This window comes from Gymnodraco acuticeps, unplaced genomic scaffold (genome assembly GCF_902827175.1).
Source record: "Gymnodraco acuticeps unplaced genomic scaffold, fGymAcu1.1, whole genome shotgun sequence".
Taxonomy (NCBI): domain Eukaryota; kingdom Metazoa; phylum Chordata; class Actinopteri; order Perciformes; family Bathydraconidae; genus Gymnodraco; species Gymnodraco acuticeps.
Genome location: NW_022990889.1, coordinates 1,843,502 through 1,860,378, shown reverse-complemented (window position 1 = coordinate 1,860,378; position 16,877 = coordinate 1,843,502). Strand labels below are relative to the sequence as shown.

Below are 16,877 nucleotides of genomic sequence, written 5' to 3'. Positions count from 1 at the left end.
TATTTGTAGACATTCTTATGCAATGTTGTACACAGAAATTAGTTTCTTAAACATCTATACATATGTCAAACAAAGTGTATTCAACAATACACAGTTATATTTGCATGTTGGCACTTTTGTCTGAAAGGTAAACATTGCACTTTAAATTTGGTTCCGTTTTTGCAAATGTAATATATTTGATCAGTTGAAAAGTAAATATTAATTTTGCATCCTAAACTAACTGTTCATTCGTACAGTATATATTGTTTATACAGACCTGCTTCGTTGAGTTTGTGTGCATCGTTTTCAGTGTCTTTTAACTTGTTAACACATAATTGTGTCATTATGATATCTCTTATCATTCATATTGCCCTATTTTAAATGTGCTGTCTTAGGGTATTTGTCTTTGTTCTATCAAAATGATTCTGCATTTATCGGTTATGGTTATTATGGGTTACTATATGTAATATTACATAACTGTTTGTACAATGATGTTTATATACAGTATATGTATTTTTTGTGTGCAATTTGAACATTTTTGATTAGAAAATAAATTCAGTCCTCAATGAATGTGTTTATCAAAGCTGGTATAGGTGCAGTTTGATGACATTGTATGCAGCAGGGTAGCTTGTGAATGTTACTCCAGGGGTAACTAAAGTCTTATTTAAGTGTTGATTATAATTCAATGCGGTGTGAAAGCGCCCAATTAGTCAAAATCTGCAGAGTAACTAAAAGTATTAAATACATTTAGTGGAGTAAAAGTACACCATTTACCTCTGAATTGTAGTGGTTTAGAAGTACGAAGTAGCAACACATTGAATTACTGAAGACAAGTACAAGCCCCTCAACATTTTACTTGAGTAAATGTACTTAGTTACTTTGATATGACGGTGACCTTCGGCCGGGGTCATCCTGCCTGAGGAGCTCAGAGTTCACCCGGCTCTAGAGTACGAAGGAGCTTTATCCGCTATTTGGTCTCGGTCCCTCCTCTGTGTCGTGTGCGTCTCTGACGTAGCAACCAGCGTGTCCCGCCGGCAGGGAAAGAAGGGCGGTGCTGCTCCTGCTGCTTGCTATATTGCACAGAGCCTGGAAGCGTTGTCCCTCTTCTTTTCTCGCAGTTTCTTCGAGGGTCAATCTCAGAAAGTGACTCGGGCCAAACAGACATGGCTGGATATCTGAAAGTCCTCAGCTCTCTTTCGAAGTCCGCCGCAGCTTTCTCCAGAAACCCTGCGGTGCTCGCTCCGGCTGCGAACTGCCAGACGTTGCAACAAAGGAACTGTGAGTTAAGAGATCAACAGGGTCACCCTCGGCATATTTGTGTTAACTTTGACCTAAGATGGTGTATTTTATTTCAATGTAGCTGGTTGGCTAATGTCGGTAACAACACCAGATAGCCGATAACCGAGCTACGCAGCAATGTTAGCAGACGCCAGTGCTATACATAGTGGTAATTTTTGTTAATATTTGGGGCAACGGTACCCAAACGCTTCCAGGTCGTTTAATGCCAGTTGTTTACATAATCCGGTGGCTGAAAACGACGAGATAATGGCCGAAAAACAAGCAGCCGGAGAGAGTTGTCTTCGTGTCATCTTAAAGTTTGAATAACAGTTAGTCAGCCTTTTCACGTTTTAAATGAATGGAACGTTAACGGTAAAAAGTACTACCATCGCTGTCATGGCAACTGTAACTGCAAGTTAACACAATCGTCGTAAGCAGAGTTAAACCATTAAAGTAACATTTTCAATGCTAAAAACTGGCAACGGATGAATACAAATATTCTTCCTTGTAGGTGCGGACATTTTATTGCTCTTCTCTCCTCGGGGGGTTTAGTGCAGCCATGTCAAGCAAAATGAAGTTCCTTCCAAAAAATGATGAGCTGTTCTTCAGCCATCATGTCATTAGTGCAACACTGACTTACAAAAGTTTTGCCAAGGTCAGCTTTGCATACGAGACTCAGCTAAAGAGAGTAATGGCTGCCGAATTTTCGGCTGTCCTTGATGATGTTTTCCATCAGGGTTACATCCACAGCATAGTAAGCAGATTTATTTAACCACACCTGACCTTTGTATTATGAATGTAGAGCACTATCAGCTTGATACGTTCATTGTGGCCATAAACGGTGCTAATAACGGGACAACCCAAATCTGTTGCCTTTTTTGTCTAACATTTGGAGAAGGATCCAGATTTATCACGTGGCCTCTGCAGAAATCCTAACATTATATACAGCAGGACTTTCTAACTCCCTCCAAATGTCACTGTGCGTCCCAAACTAACAACACCAGTGTGTGTTTACTTTACACAGCAACTGGTCAGGTGAAGGGCACTTTGTCTCTGGAGTGTGACTGAATCAAGAGTCATTTGAGCTTTGTAGTGTACCGAGCTGTCAGTGGTGAATGATAGTAGCCCAGTTTGCACAACCAGGTTCCGCTACTTTAAACCCCTACATTCCTGCTATAGGGTAACACTTTCTTAGTACACACACTACACACCTGTGGCAGCATTGTCACTGTTTTTATTTAATGTTTTAATTCAAAAGTCCTCAGCAAATCAGTGTACAAAGGTTTGAGATGAAAACTATTCACTTATTTTTATAGCTGTCACAAGTTGCATTATCTTTAATGGAAGCTGTTTGCTGCAATATCCTGCCCTTTTAAGTTTTACAATCCTCATAAAAGTGCCCAACATGCGGTTTCCTTTTGGCTGTGAGTTTTACAAAGAGAAAGTATAATGCACTAGTACGTTTTCAATTTCAGTTTGTGAACTCTGTGACCTTGCACATTAACTTCCTATGTTTTTGTCAGTGCAGTTTAACAGTTGATTTACTGACCTTCTCAGAAACGTCTCGTCTGCAGCTCGGTTTTAGTCACTTTGTTTACGTAGTGAATGCCTTACGTTGGTATAGGATTAAAACTGAAGGGGTTTAAGACTGGCCTTCCACTGTTTAAAGTTAACCGACATGGGCAAAGGTCATCGAGGTCATCTTGTCAAGGCACACGTTGTTTTAGATGATATTTGGCCTCCTGCCCCTAGTTTATATGCACTATATTGCACAAGTTATAGTAAAAAAGTGTCATTTACCAACCTCACACAATTTGTTTATCACATTAGTTTTAAATACCGTCTGCTACAGTGTATTTAAATCTTCTTAATACTCGAAAGCTGGCACTGAATGGTAGCTCAGATTGTATTGTTTACTCAGGCTTTCAACAGATAATTCTTGTTTTAAAATGGATTGATTTACACTGCAATTAGCCACATTTTTAAACTGTTTGAGTCAAAACCACAATACTTATGTATGGAAGCCCATTTCCGCCACTTATTTTTTTTTAAATCCCCATGAAAAGTCATTATGAGATAAAAAAGTCGAAATTATGAGATAAAAAGTCATAATTATGAGATAAGAAGTGCGCATGCGCTGCAGTGGCGCTGTCTTCAAAGGTCCCTTCATCACCTTGCTGCTCTCCACCATGCAAACGGCATCTAGTCCTAAATAAGGTAACTATTACAGGTGACTTTTGTAAATGTTAGATGTTACATATAGCCTATATTGCAGCTAAACTACAACAATGCAGTTCATAGCTTTGACATTACCTGTTATGAACTATAATTATGGGCATAGATATGTCTCATAATTATTTGTGTGAACATTAGTGCTGTAGCGACGCGTCGACTTCAAAATATCGTCGACGACATATTTCCGCGTCGACGCGTCGCTACACACACGTGGGTCACCCAAAGCAACAAACAGTTCGCAATCGCACTTCAAACACAATGGAGACTGAAACGGCTACCACCTCCTCCTCACAGGATTGCGCACGAAGCCCCCAAACGAAAACATCTCGCCCTAGGTCTTCAAAAGCATGGGAATATTTTAAAGTTAGTCCAAAACGCAAATATATTTATATATTTATATCTCACTGAGACTGCTGCATAGCCTAGCAGAAGCAGCAGCTAGCTGTGGTGGCTACCATTAGCAGCTAGCATTTGCTCTCCGATTTTTACATAAAATGGAGTTATGGATTATAAATTCAATCATTTTTTTATACATAGACGTTAAAAACCTATGGATTAACCGATTCAGCCGCGTTTTTTCTCATTTTATTGCCATTGAACACGTCTTTTGATCAGATTACGGTGGTGAGACGATCTCCCTAGAAGCTCTGTGAAGGTACGTGTTGTGATGTCTGTGTTTGCTTCCCCTGTCGCGAGTCCGGATCACTCAGTGATGATACTATATACCTACATAATCTGTGGAGTCTCAGCTTTAATCGGATATCTTGTAAGTGCAGCTACGATAAGTAATAAGGGTACTTTTATCTTGAGTTCTGTGCCAATGTCCGTTAGCATTTTTCGCTCAGGGGTCATTTAGATGCTTCTTATGAGACTTGTGTTTTGTTTTGGTAAACATGGTTTGTATCGTCAGTTAGCTGAGATTATTTCCGTTAATCTGGTATAACACATTAATAGGTTCTTAAATATTAAGATCCCCTGAGACACAGTATCGTGACATTTTTTTTTTTTTACATTACGTTTTTTATGAATTGAACAACAGAAAAATAATCGTTCGATTAGTCGACTAATCGATCAAATAATCGCCCGATTAATCGTTTTCAAAATAATCGTTTCCCCCCAGCACTAGTGAACATAAAAATAATTTGTGTGTAAATATGTGATTTGTAAATGTAAAACAACATCCACAAATGCATTTAAAAGATTTGCAAACTCACAAATACATTTGTAAGTGTAAAACGGATCTGCAAATACGTTAAATATGTTCACAAATTAAAAAAAAGATCTGTGATTATCTCTTTAACATTTACACCTTTCGATCAGGCATTTGTGAATCCATTTTGTATTTGTGGACCAAAAATGCGCTTGCAGATCTCAAATCTCTGTTCACGGATCTCAAATCTCTGTTCGCGGATCGTCTTTTTACACACACGGAATTTTGAGACATATTTTCCGCCGGTCTCGGCTAAAATCTACTCGTGTCACTCGGTTATTTTCGGAAACCACGTGATGGCCTGCTGATGACGACATTTCCGCATTATTTCAAAGTAAGAGCATGATGGTTTGTTTAATGCTCTGTTTTTGTATTATAATGAACAGCGGAACGTTAGATGTATTCTTCATCACCATAACCCTGACCTAAATACGGTGCTTTTCTACAGATTACTTTATTACTGCACTGGTAAGGTAAAATTAGGCCGATTAATAAGATGTGAAGTGCTTTGTAACTTCGACCCGCTTGACTGAATACACAACAAACAATGAAGAAAGAGTTTTATCTGGGCTGTTTCACTGCCAGCTGCTCCCCCGGGACCCGAAAGTGGCGTATTGCCTGCACTTCAACATCAACGAAAGTGCTCGATATATGCTATATTGAACCAATAACACAAACTAACTGTATCACTATAACATGATGATGAAGAATGCATCTAACGTTCCGCTGTTCATTATAATACAAAAACAGAGCATTAAACAAACCATCATGCTCTTACTTTGAAATAATGCGGAAATGTCGTCATCAGCCAGCCATCACGTGGTTTCCGAAAATAACCGAGTGACACGAGTAGATTTTAGCCGAGACCGGCGGAAAATATGTCTCAAAATTCCGTGTGTGTAAAAAGACGATCCGCGAACAGAGATTTGAGATCCGCAAGCGCATTTTTGGTCCACAAATACAAAATGGATTCATAAATGCCTGATCGAAAGGTGTAAATGTTAGAGATATTCACAGATCTTTTTTTATTTGTGAACATATTTAGCGTATTTGCAGATCCGTTTTACACTTACAAATGTATTTGTGAGTTTGCAAATCTTTTAAATGCATTTGTGGATGTTGTTTTACATTTACAAATCACATATTTACACACAAATTATTTTTATGTTCACACAAATAATTATGAGACATATCTATGCCCATATATAATATATATGCCTATAGTTTTGTGGTAACGTTCACGGGTTAGAGTTAGGCTAGCAACTCACAGCAGCAGTATGCCTACACTATTGTCATTAGTGGCGTGAACGTTACCACAAAACTATATATTATAGTTCATAACAGGTAATGTCAAAGCTATGAACTGCATTGTTGTAGTTTAGCTGCAATATAGGCTATATGTAACATCTAACATTTACAAAAGTCACCTGTAATAGTTACCTTATTTAGGACTAGATGCCGTTTGCATGGTGGAGAGCAGCAAGGTGATGAAGGGACCTTTTTGAAGACAGCGCCACTGCAGCGCATGCGCACTTCTTATCTCATAATTATGACTTTTTATCTCATTATCATGACTTTTTATCTCATAATTATGACTTTTTATCTCATTATTATGACTTTTTATCTCATTATTATGACTTTTTATCTCATGACTTTTTATCTCATAATTATGACTTTTCATAGGGATTTTTTTTTTTTTCAAGTGGCGGAAATGGGCTTCCATACTTATGCTTCAGAAACGTACAATAATTGCAATATAGTAGTCAAATATATTGTACTGGTAATGGTTCTGAAACGAAGGCATTGCTTTTTAACCAGTATCAACACTTGAATGGTACCACATCTTTGTCAACATAATGCCCAGACTGAAAGAAGCTGTTGACTCATTTTCAAACTCTTGAGTCTGCTCTTGTGTTTATTATATTGTTTAAAATGGAGACAATATGCCAAGCTTAGTATGGAGGTATGATTTCCTGTGCAATTCTACCTTTTTGAATACGTTGTTGTTTTAACGAGGCAGGCTTATAATATCCCGGCTGCATGTGTGAAGGATGTGGCAGGCGGATCCACATGACTTTTATTCAGCCTACCCTTCAGCGCCCGGTTTGTGATGCATTCAGAGGTTACATAACCAACTCAGCTCCCTCCTGCGCTCCCCTCCCCCGTCACTGTGATGGTGCAGCCTGTTTCAGCAGATTTAGGTTAGATGAGAGAAAATGTGCCAGCCACAGTAGCTGTTAGATTCACCCAGGATGCACTGCAGAAGAGACTGTATTGTGAAAATTACCTCACAACAGTCGCTCCTCGGTCATACCATGCTGGATTTTTTACCATGTTCAGCACATGCTAATGACAACTAGGGCAGTCACTATTACTAATGATTATTTTCACTGTTGATTCATCTGCCAATCCCTTGCTCAGTTTACTATTAAGTTTATGAAATGGTAAGAAACGGCCCATTAGCTTTGTTAAACTTAACACAAAGTTACTCTCTAAAATGGATTACTTGTCTAGCAAATGGTAGACAATTATTTTGAAGATGATCCAACTTCATGAAGAAAAGAAGCACAACCTTAATTGATAATACAATGATGGGACATTTGGCATCTTTTCTTGAAAAATGAACAAACCCTTTCAACTCCAATGACGGAATGTTTATACATAATAGTTACTGTCAACCAGGGTTGCAAAAAACCTCACTAGTCCCAGAGACACCATTTTATTAATTATATCTGTGTCATGCTATTCAATAAGTTAATTGTAGCATAGAGGTCACAACCGTCTATTGAATGAGGTTATTTTCAGAGCTTCATGGACACATGTATCTGCACTTGGCATGGCCCATCACGTTTGGAGTATGTGAACAGAGCACAGTCTGTTTTGACAGGTGTTACCAAGGCTTCATAATCCCAACAAGGTCAAAATGTCCCCATACATCTGCATGGATTTTTTTTTACATTTTATTAAATATATTTAGTACAAAGAAATGTTGGTTGCGTAACGATTCTACCAGACTCCTTTTATGTTAACTTGCATTATTTTATTTGGTAGCAGTGAGGGAGCATTAACTTGGCTGGAAAATCTGAGAGACACTTGATCCTCGGCACCTCCCCCTGAACTTTTGCTATTCACTCAGTGTCCTGCTGGTAGCTCACACACACTGAGCTCAATGAGAGCTGATATGATTAGAGATACGAATCGACATCAAACCAACTGAAAAGCAAGTTAAGAAGAGCCCATTCTCTCCAATGCCAATGTTGGCTCGAATAAATAAGTAATTAAATATGTGGTTTTTTTTACCATAAAAAGTTGATTGTCCGTTGTTTGTATCCTGATATGACCAGTTAAAAATGATTTTAATTATATAACGACAATAAAAGTGAGAGTTTTCCAAATAAGGATTATACAGTTTATTCAGAAAAAAGCTAATTGGAAACTATTTCAGTAATTCATAATCAGTCACTGTTCTAGCAAACATCTCAAACATTGCTAGTTGTAACTTCTACAATGTTCAATTAAAATCTTTTAAAAAAACGTCATACCTCTGGTTTAGGGGCTTGTTGGAACAAAACAAGACATTTCAAGATGTCCTCTTTTGACTGGGATTAAGATTATTCAGTATTTTTTGAGAATGTACCAGCCATATGCTGTTCAGTTTTGCAGGTATGATTTCAGTTAAAGCAGTTAAAAAAGCACTTTGGTAATAAAGTGAGTACAAATTTGAATATTTACTAGCCATTGGCTGGTTGACATAAAAGAATACCCCCTGCTTAATTGACTCAACAATTATTTGATTAAATGCTATTCTGTAGATACATTGAGAAAGAGATTAATGGTTGCAGTGCTATTCCTGAGTCACAGAGATATTGGGCAAATGTAGAGGAAACAGGAAGCAGAAAACGCTGTTGCCTGTCCTCTGCTGATATCCTCGAAACAGGATCTACCTTTATCTTCAAATCAATGTTTCCTGTTTGTTGCTCAGCAGTCTTTGACCCTTAACTAAATAAATAAATAAGCATTTAGTTGTGATTGAACTGTTCCATTTGTGATTGACAGATGCCGACAAACGCATCAAGGTGTCCCAGCCGGTGGTGGAGATGGACGGAGATGAGATGACTAGGATCATTTGGGAGTTCATCAAAGAGAAGGTGATGAAGTGGTGGAGAGTCTCTCTCACACACACACACACACACACACACACACATATATATATATATATATATATATATATATATATATATATATATATATATATATACACACACACACACACTGGTGACTCTCAGAAGATGACGGGCCCCCACGCTGTCTGATTCCTATTTTTATATTCACAGACTGACACGTGGATGTGAGGGGATGTTATGTGTAAGATTATGTGTGTGTGTGGGGGGGGGGGGGGATTGGAGCTGTTTCATTCAGTCACTCGCTTATTGCCTTTGGAGAGAGCAGATGGCGCTTTGGCTCAGGAGAAAACATGGAGAACCATGAGATAAAATCCCTGAATGCGTTTTGAGTGTAATTCATAAATCATATGCAAACACTGAAAATGACACACACACTATTTATACATTCGGAAGCACTACTTCAGTTGAATTTTATTTGATGTAGTCTCTTCAACTGATCTATAACGTTTTCTAAACAAAACAACATTAAAGATGCTGTAGTTAAATGCAGATGCTAATTTTGTTTTTGTTGACTCTTTCAGCTCATCCTGACCAATGTTGACGTTGAGCTGAAGTATTATGACCTGGGTCTGCCGTACCGTGATCAGACTGACGACCAGGTCACCATCGACTCTGCCCTGGCCACTTTGAAGTACAATGTGGCTGTTAAATGCGCCACCATCACCCCCGACGAGGCCAGAGTGGAAGGTATGTAAATAGTGTTCATGTAATTCTCCATGTCCACTTGTTGCTGATGGTTGAGGTGGAGGAACTGTAGATTTTGATCTGATCTGAACATCTCATCTGTAGCATGGTCGAGCTGTAGATTTTGCACTAACATCTGTAGCATGGTCACTAGCAGTAGCTACTGACCATGCTACAGCAGTGAGCAGCAGAGGGTGGGAGAGGCGGGGCTATGGCTCATCGTTATCAGGAAATGATCGTATAGGCAGGGTTTACACACTGAGCTGTTTGACCCCCCAGAGCGTTCCGGTTGCAGATCTATCCACCTTGGGACCCGTTATCGTTTGCGAGGTCCGTTTCCGTTACGGCCTCGTGTGGCCGAACGGGCTAAATGAAAGAGAAAAGTTGCGGATACAACCGTTTGCGTTATCGTGTAAACGCCGCCTAAGTCTCTGCAATTAACCTATTGTAGCATTCGGAGCGGTCTACTTTCAGAGCAGTTTAGCATTTACTTGTACTAGGGATCGACTGATATGGCTTTTTCAAGACCGATACCGGTTATTAGTAATCAAGGAGACCGATATTTGGAACCGATTTTACATTTGCAGTAAAATCAGAAAATCTTGGTGTCAAAATGTAGAATAACACAAACTCCAACACAACTCAACTTCTTTGAAATGCATTTAAGCATACATCATGTTTAATGAACTTTTAAACATTTTACAACTGGTTTCCTCTCTGTGGCCTTTTCTTTAGTGCAGTCATCTGCAATGAGTTAGAGAGAGACAGAGCGTTAAAAGTGGGGCTGCAGGCTGACATGTTAACTAACAATAATGCTTAATTTATTATATCTGTCTATCTAGCATAAAATCCCAATAAGCTGCTAGCAACTGCAAAACACTAGTGCTAGTTAATGTTTTGCAAACTATTAAAAGTGAGGCTATTACAGTAGACCTAACGTTAGTCGAGTAGCCTCACTTCTAATATTTTGCTAAACATTTGCTAGATACATGTTGGCTAGCTAATGAGCTTCACATATCAACCTGAAAAACTGCGAGGCTCCACTTGCAGCCGACCCCCCCGCACCACAGTTACTCCGCTGCGAGACGCTCCACGCACCCCCAACTCTGACTGACTTCCCGCGTCCCTGTGTAACTGGGAAACTGATAGAATTGGATCATAAGATCGTGGTGTTTTTGCAACTTCAGCATAGGGGATAGGGATGTTTATTGAACTTCGGTTTAACACATGTATGGCTCTGCCGCTCAGCGCTGCTGCTTGCTTCAGTCTGTGTCTGCGTTCTTTCGCACCTGCCTGTAATCTGAGAAGGTGCCGCCTCTCTGGCTCCCGCCCGGAAAATCTTCAGTAATAGCCTATCAGATAGCGCTGTGGGCGGGACATTGCTCGTGTACACAGAGTGGTGACTGCAGCCAGAGAAACGGCCGCATCAGAGCCAAAGTTTTATCGGCAATTTGATATAAAAAAAAAGGCCCATACCGACAATCGGTCAAATGCGGAATATCGGCCCCGATAATCGGCCAGGCATTGGTAATTGGAAACAACTCTGATTGATTTGGATAAAGGCTTTGCAGGCCTAGATTGGAAGCAATATCAAAGGTGTAGTCAAGAGGGTCTCTTGTTGCAACACAGGGCTGATCTTAACTGTTTATTAACTTTGAAAAGATTAACTAAGGCTTGATGATGGCTAAAAGTCTGGCTTAGTTTAGTTGTTTCTAAAACAGTCTATTATAAGATAAATGTCAAATCTCATTTAACCTTCTATAAACCTTTTTCTGGATTTTGTTTTACAATATTTGCATAAAAAAACAATCGGGGTACCGATTTATTTTTGCAGAGATGTTTTAGTTTAATGTCCATATTCCTTACAGTTTTCCAAACAACAATTTATACAATGAGCATTAGGGTGGTCCTTAAAATTGAAAGTCGGAAAGTCTAAGCTCCAACCCCCAGAATTCATTCTATTCCTTTCCGACTTTCAATTTTAAGGACCACCCTACATGAGGCTAAACTTCAAGGTTGATGAGGGAGGGGTAAATGTTGTTGAAATTTGAATACTATTCACCGGGAGAGTTTTCTTGACTAGTATAACGAATTCCGGCGGTTGGAGCTTAAAATAAATGAATTCAAAAATGTATCTCTCACGAAAGACCACCCTAATGAGCATGCTAAGCATTTTAATTGGCAATGTTAAAATTAAAGGTTATCAAAACTACTAGAGCCACAGTCACAAAATATTAGCTATTTGCAGTTCACTTTCTCACCTTTTAGCATCATACATATTACGATATGTAGGCTGAGAAAGTGAACTGAAAAGCCAAGGACATGTTTTGAACCAGTGTCACTGTTCTATAGTTTCCTTAGATGCAAAATATCCAGCCCAATACATTTAAAGCATGCAATTGTTAGGAAAACTCATCACCAACACTATCTCAAATATCCTTTACATCCTCTGGGTTTTTGTATTTAGAGTTCAGCCTGAAGAAGATGTGGAAGAGCCCTAACGGTACCATCAGGAACATCCTGGGCGGCACCGTCTTCCGTGAGCCAATCATCTGCAAGAACATTCCCAGGCTGGTTCCCGGCTGGACGCAGCCCATCATCATTGGCAGACACGCCTTCGGTGATCAGGTGAGTCTCCTCTTAATGCTGCAATGACTGTAGCATTTCAGTTTACAGTCATAGATCTCTCGCCTCTTGTGCCCAAAATAACAACTAACCGGGCATTTTCAGGATTGATCAAACATTTGTGTACTTTGTTTCTTCTACAGTACAGAGCAACTGACTTTGTTGTGGACCAACCCGGAAAATTCAAGATGATCTTCACCCCCTCTGATGGGAGTACAGGCAAGGAGTGGGAGGTTTATGACTTCCCCGCTGGTGGCTGTGGAATGGGCATGTACAACACTGATGAGGTGAGTGTGCGCTTCTGATAAGGCTGACGTCAACAAAGTCCTTTAACAACAGAAAAACAGGCAGCAACTACGCCTGTCTTTATCTCCCAATGGTTTTTGTCTGCCCCATTGCATCTTCGGCACTTAACCCCAAGTCAGTTTCTCCCTGCTGAAGACCTCAACTGGTCAGAAACAAATATACATTTCCTTTAGCAGCTGGGCACTGATTTATTAGTGACTGTGCGAACAACTCAAAATAAACTAGAGTTCCCAATGTAATCAAGAAACATGGAAACCCGCTCTAACAATGCAAGTATTTTTTTTTAGAGAGCTCTATGGTACAGAGAAATCTTTCCAATCTCTTTAACGGGATTTGTTTACAATAAGACATTACTTAGCTTTACATCTTCTTTCCAATTCTACAACACAACATTTTAGTTGGTCCTATTCAGAAATGTTCTCCTAAATCTATAAATAAAAGATAGGAAACAGTCCTTGATACGATGCTTGTCAGAATACAAATGTTGGTTTGCAACAGAGATCTTTTTGTAGCAGGGGAAAGCTTATGGTGTGTACGACCCATTCTATTGAATTTGTTGAAATATATTTTCCCTGACACAAATACAGAATAAAAATAGTTATCCTTACTTAATCTCCAAAATGTGTAACTCTTCATGCTTAAAGAAAACTGCTGTTACAATCTGCCTAAGGCCTGTAGTAGAATTGTCTTGGCAGTAGCGACTCTCTTTTCAACCGGCTTTGCTACTGTTTTGTTTGCATTCAGCAGCACAGGTCTGTTTGATTTAACAACATGAGAGGTCATAGTAGATGACTTTCAACTTGTCAAGGTGACGGTTGTTAACCTCTGTACTGCTGATAAAATGCTTCAGTAGTCATGAGCTGTTTGTATTTCTTTCCCCCAACAGTCTATCACTGGCTTTGCCCACAGCTGCTTCCAGTACGCCATCGGCAAGAAGTGGCCCCTGTACATGAGCACAAAGAACACCATTCTCAAAGCCTATGATGGCAGATTTAAAGACATCTTCGAGGAGATCTACGTAAAGTAAGTGCCTGCTGTTCTTTATTCACCAATATACATTTGTAAGAGATTTTGTTAAACTACCCTTTTGCATTTCATTGCTAATTCGAAAGCAGTCAACATTTCTAAACTAAGGACATGTACTTTTTATAGTTTACAAAATGATTGTAAGTTTAGGAGATGATCGAGATTATGTATTAAAAAAAAGAAAGCTAAAACTTTAATCATGTAAAGTACGATAATAAGCCAGTTAGTTTGATATGTTGTATTTGCTTCCTGCAGGCACTACAAGCCAGAGTTCGAGAACCTGAAGATCTGGTATGAGCACAGGCTCATTGATGATATGGTCGCCCAAGTGCTGAAGTCTTCTGGAGCCTTCGTGTGGGCCTGCAAGAACTACGACGGAGACGTTCAGTCCGATATCATCGCACAGGGTGAGATATTTGGACAGCACTACTCTCTGGGGAATTCCTGGGAACTTGTTGTAATAAAATACTAAATCAGCACTTGGCAGTTTTCTCTTAAGAATATGTGGGTTGCTTTAAATAAGGGTTTGTGTAATTTTGCTTTCTTTTTGTTATAGGTTATGGCTCTCTGGGATTGATGACCTCAGTCCTTGTGTGCCCTGACGGCAAGACAGTCGAGGCTGAGGCCGCCCACGGCACTGTGACCAGGCACTACCGCGAGCACCAGAAGGTAACCAGCCATCATTATCAACGGTTATTGATCTATATATACAAAACATAAGAATTTGAAATGGAAAATGTGTGAAGCCAAATCAAGGTCCTGCAAACAGACTCTGTAATCTGTGGCGTTATACTGCCATCATGTGGTGACAATTGTGAATGCGATTTAGATGCCCATAGTAAATAAATAAATTCATGAGAATTAAAAACAACATCCTAGTACTGTGTAGTATTCAAAAGCTATACCATTATCGTCAACTTCACTTTCAGGGAAATCCCACCAGCACCAATCCCATTGCCAGCATCTTTGCCTGGACCAGAGGCCTGGAGCACCGCGGCAAGCTGGATGATAACCCCGACCTGATCAAGTAAGAGATGTTGTTTTTGAATGAATCATACATACCCTGGGATGAAACATCTTCTAAATGTCTTTATTTTTCTGCAGGTTCGTCCAGACCCTGGAGAAGGTTTGTGTCGATACTGTTGAGAGTGGCGTAATGACCAAGGACCTCGCAGGCTGCATCCACGGCCTGCCCAAGTAAGTCCATGTTGTGTGTCGATGGTCAGAGCTACATCTTAGAACTCTTATACTTACAGGAAATGAAGATATACACTTGTCCTGACTCAAACCAACCCATGCTGTGTTTAAATGGTGTCATCGATGATTCAAATATTTTTCTCTGAACTAAAACAAACCAAAATGTCTTGGAGGTACCTTTATGGTTGCATAAGCATGTTTTTCCAGGCGAGGCTTCTGAAGGTGTGAGGAAGGGTTCGGTCCCAGAGAGCACTAAAAATAAGGAACGGGACTATCTGTGAGACTTCACCCCTAAGATATGTAGAAAAAAAGGTGCAACTATTATTATTCCTTATGGCTATGGACGTTTCTCTATCTTTAGGATGGGGTAAGGTTGGTACATTCAAGTGTTTTATGTAATACATGAGGGTAAAATAAGATGCATAGCTGAGCTAATTAGTTGATCGATAAGAAAGTATCTGCAAATATCTTGATTTATCAGAATCAGAAATTCTTTATTCCTCCCACAGACGGAAAATGTTTATTGGTACTATTAAGTCTGCAAATAAGACAAACTAAAATTGATGAATTAGCAATTGAAGTATATTATTAAACTGTGAGCTACATTTGAGTAAGACAATGACTCTGAAAAAATTGTAATGGCCATTTTCATAGTTTTTCTGACATTTGATGCACCGAAAAATACAAGAAAATGGTCTGCAGTTTAATCAATCATACTAAACGTCATTAGTTGGTGACCTATTTTGAATTATGTACCCATTAAGTTCTTGGTGAATATTTTTGTTTTGGGACATTAAGCCTTTAATGGCATCCAAAAATGAATGTTTGAGGATTTATTTCTCATAACTTTGACTGCAACTATTCCCTTTTTTTTTTTTAAACCACCTCTATCTATCTGAAAGATTGACACATGAACTGCAAGCATGTGTTAAGTCAGGAACTTAAAACCTCATCCCAAACACGCCCTCAGTTTGTGTTTATATGTAAGATTTGTAGCCAGTATTATTTTTTGTACACGATATGTTCATTTAGCAGGGTATCTTACAAAACTCCAAACTATTTAAGTCAGGTTGAGAGATTTAGGCCGTTGTTTCAGTCGAGTTGAAAATGTGTATCCAGTACATTTTAGAGGATTCATAACATTGTGAAATATTAATTAAGGGTGTATTTTTGCTCATTCCTAATGATTGATGAAGAACAGGCTGCACGTGTATTGCATTATTTTCCATCTAGATCCAGGTAGGGATGAAAGATTTACTACCGTTTAAAATTATTTGATCAAACCCTTACTTAAGGGTTTCATAGCCTTGGTGGAGGTAGGTGCCGTTTTGTTCACTAACTTGTTTCTGCACACGGTCGGTAGTTGTACTGCATACATTACTTTCATGCATTTTTCATCCATGAGACACTACAGTTCACAAATCTGCTAATGATTCAGGGTTATTTTTGTCAATAAAGACAATATTCCCAGCAAACTAAAGACATGTAAAAATAGAGGACATCAGTTATTTATTAAGTATTACAGTAGTTATGTAGTACCAAGCAAACTCTCCCTTAAGTTGCTAATGTCCTGCATCGTGCCTATTCTAATGTTTAAATTGTTATAATATTGATGATGCTGTTATTAACCAAAACAATAGTATTAATAGTAATAAAGGTTATGTATTTTTTTTGCTACAGTATTGTCTTTTTTTTCCTAAAGTATGTTACAGATTTTCTGATGTGCTCTCTGTCTTGTCTTTTCAGTGTCAAGCTGAACGAGCACTACGTCAATACCACAGACTTCCTCGACGCCATCAGGTCAAATCTGGATAAAGCCCTCGGCAAGTAAAAAGGACTTGGTAGAATATAGCTAGTTTGGAGATGGTAATGCCACTCATCAGTTTTGTACCTCATTTTGAACTTAAAGGTCAATAGATACACTCGCATTTTGTTCTGAAGGAAACGAGTACTGTCTATATTGTTGTTGTAGGTTATAAATAGCTGAGAACTGCTTCCACCTGATGCTGCCCAACTATGTCCAACTATTTGCAAGGTTTTATTTTTGTTATGTGAAGTACTGTATTCAATATTGTGTAATGCCTTGTGCAGGAATGAAGACTTGATCAAACATATTCGCCAATAAAAACCAGTGTTTGACCCAATATTGGTGT

The 16,877-nt window shown here is 39.0% G+C and overlaps 1 protein-coding gene across 1 annotated transcript; it reads left to right on the top strand.

The window, feature by feature from the left end:
• The first annotated feature begins 975 nt into the window (after nt 1-975).
• On the top strand, nt 976-16,868 carry idh2 (isocitrate dehydrogenase (NADP(+)) 2). The gene is made up of 11 exons (XM_034233617.1): nt 976-1,257; nt 8,759-8,850; nt 9,408-9,573; nt 12,038-12,198; nt 12,339-12,482; nt 13,388-13,524; nt 13,783-13,934; nt 14,084-14,196; nt 14,457-14,554; nt 14,632-14,724; nt 16,471-16,868. The coding sequence occupies exons 1-11, from the start codon at nt 1,143-1,145 to the stop codon at nt 16,553-16,555; spliced, it is 1,356 nt and encodes a 451-aa protein (XP_034089508.1). The 5' UTR covers nt 976-1,142; the 3' UTR covers nt 16,556-16,868.
• Nucleotides 16,869-16,877: the final 9 nt, after the last annotated feature.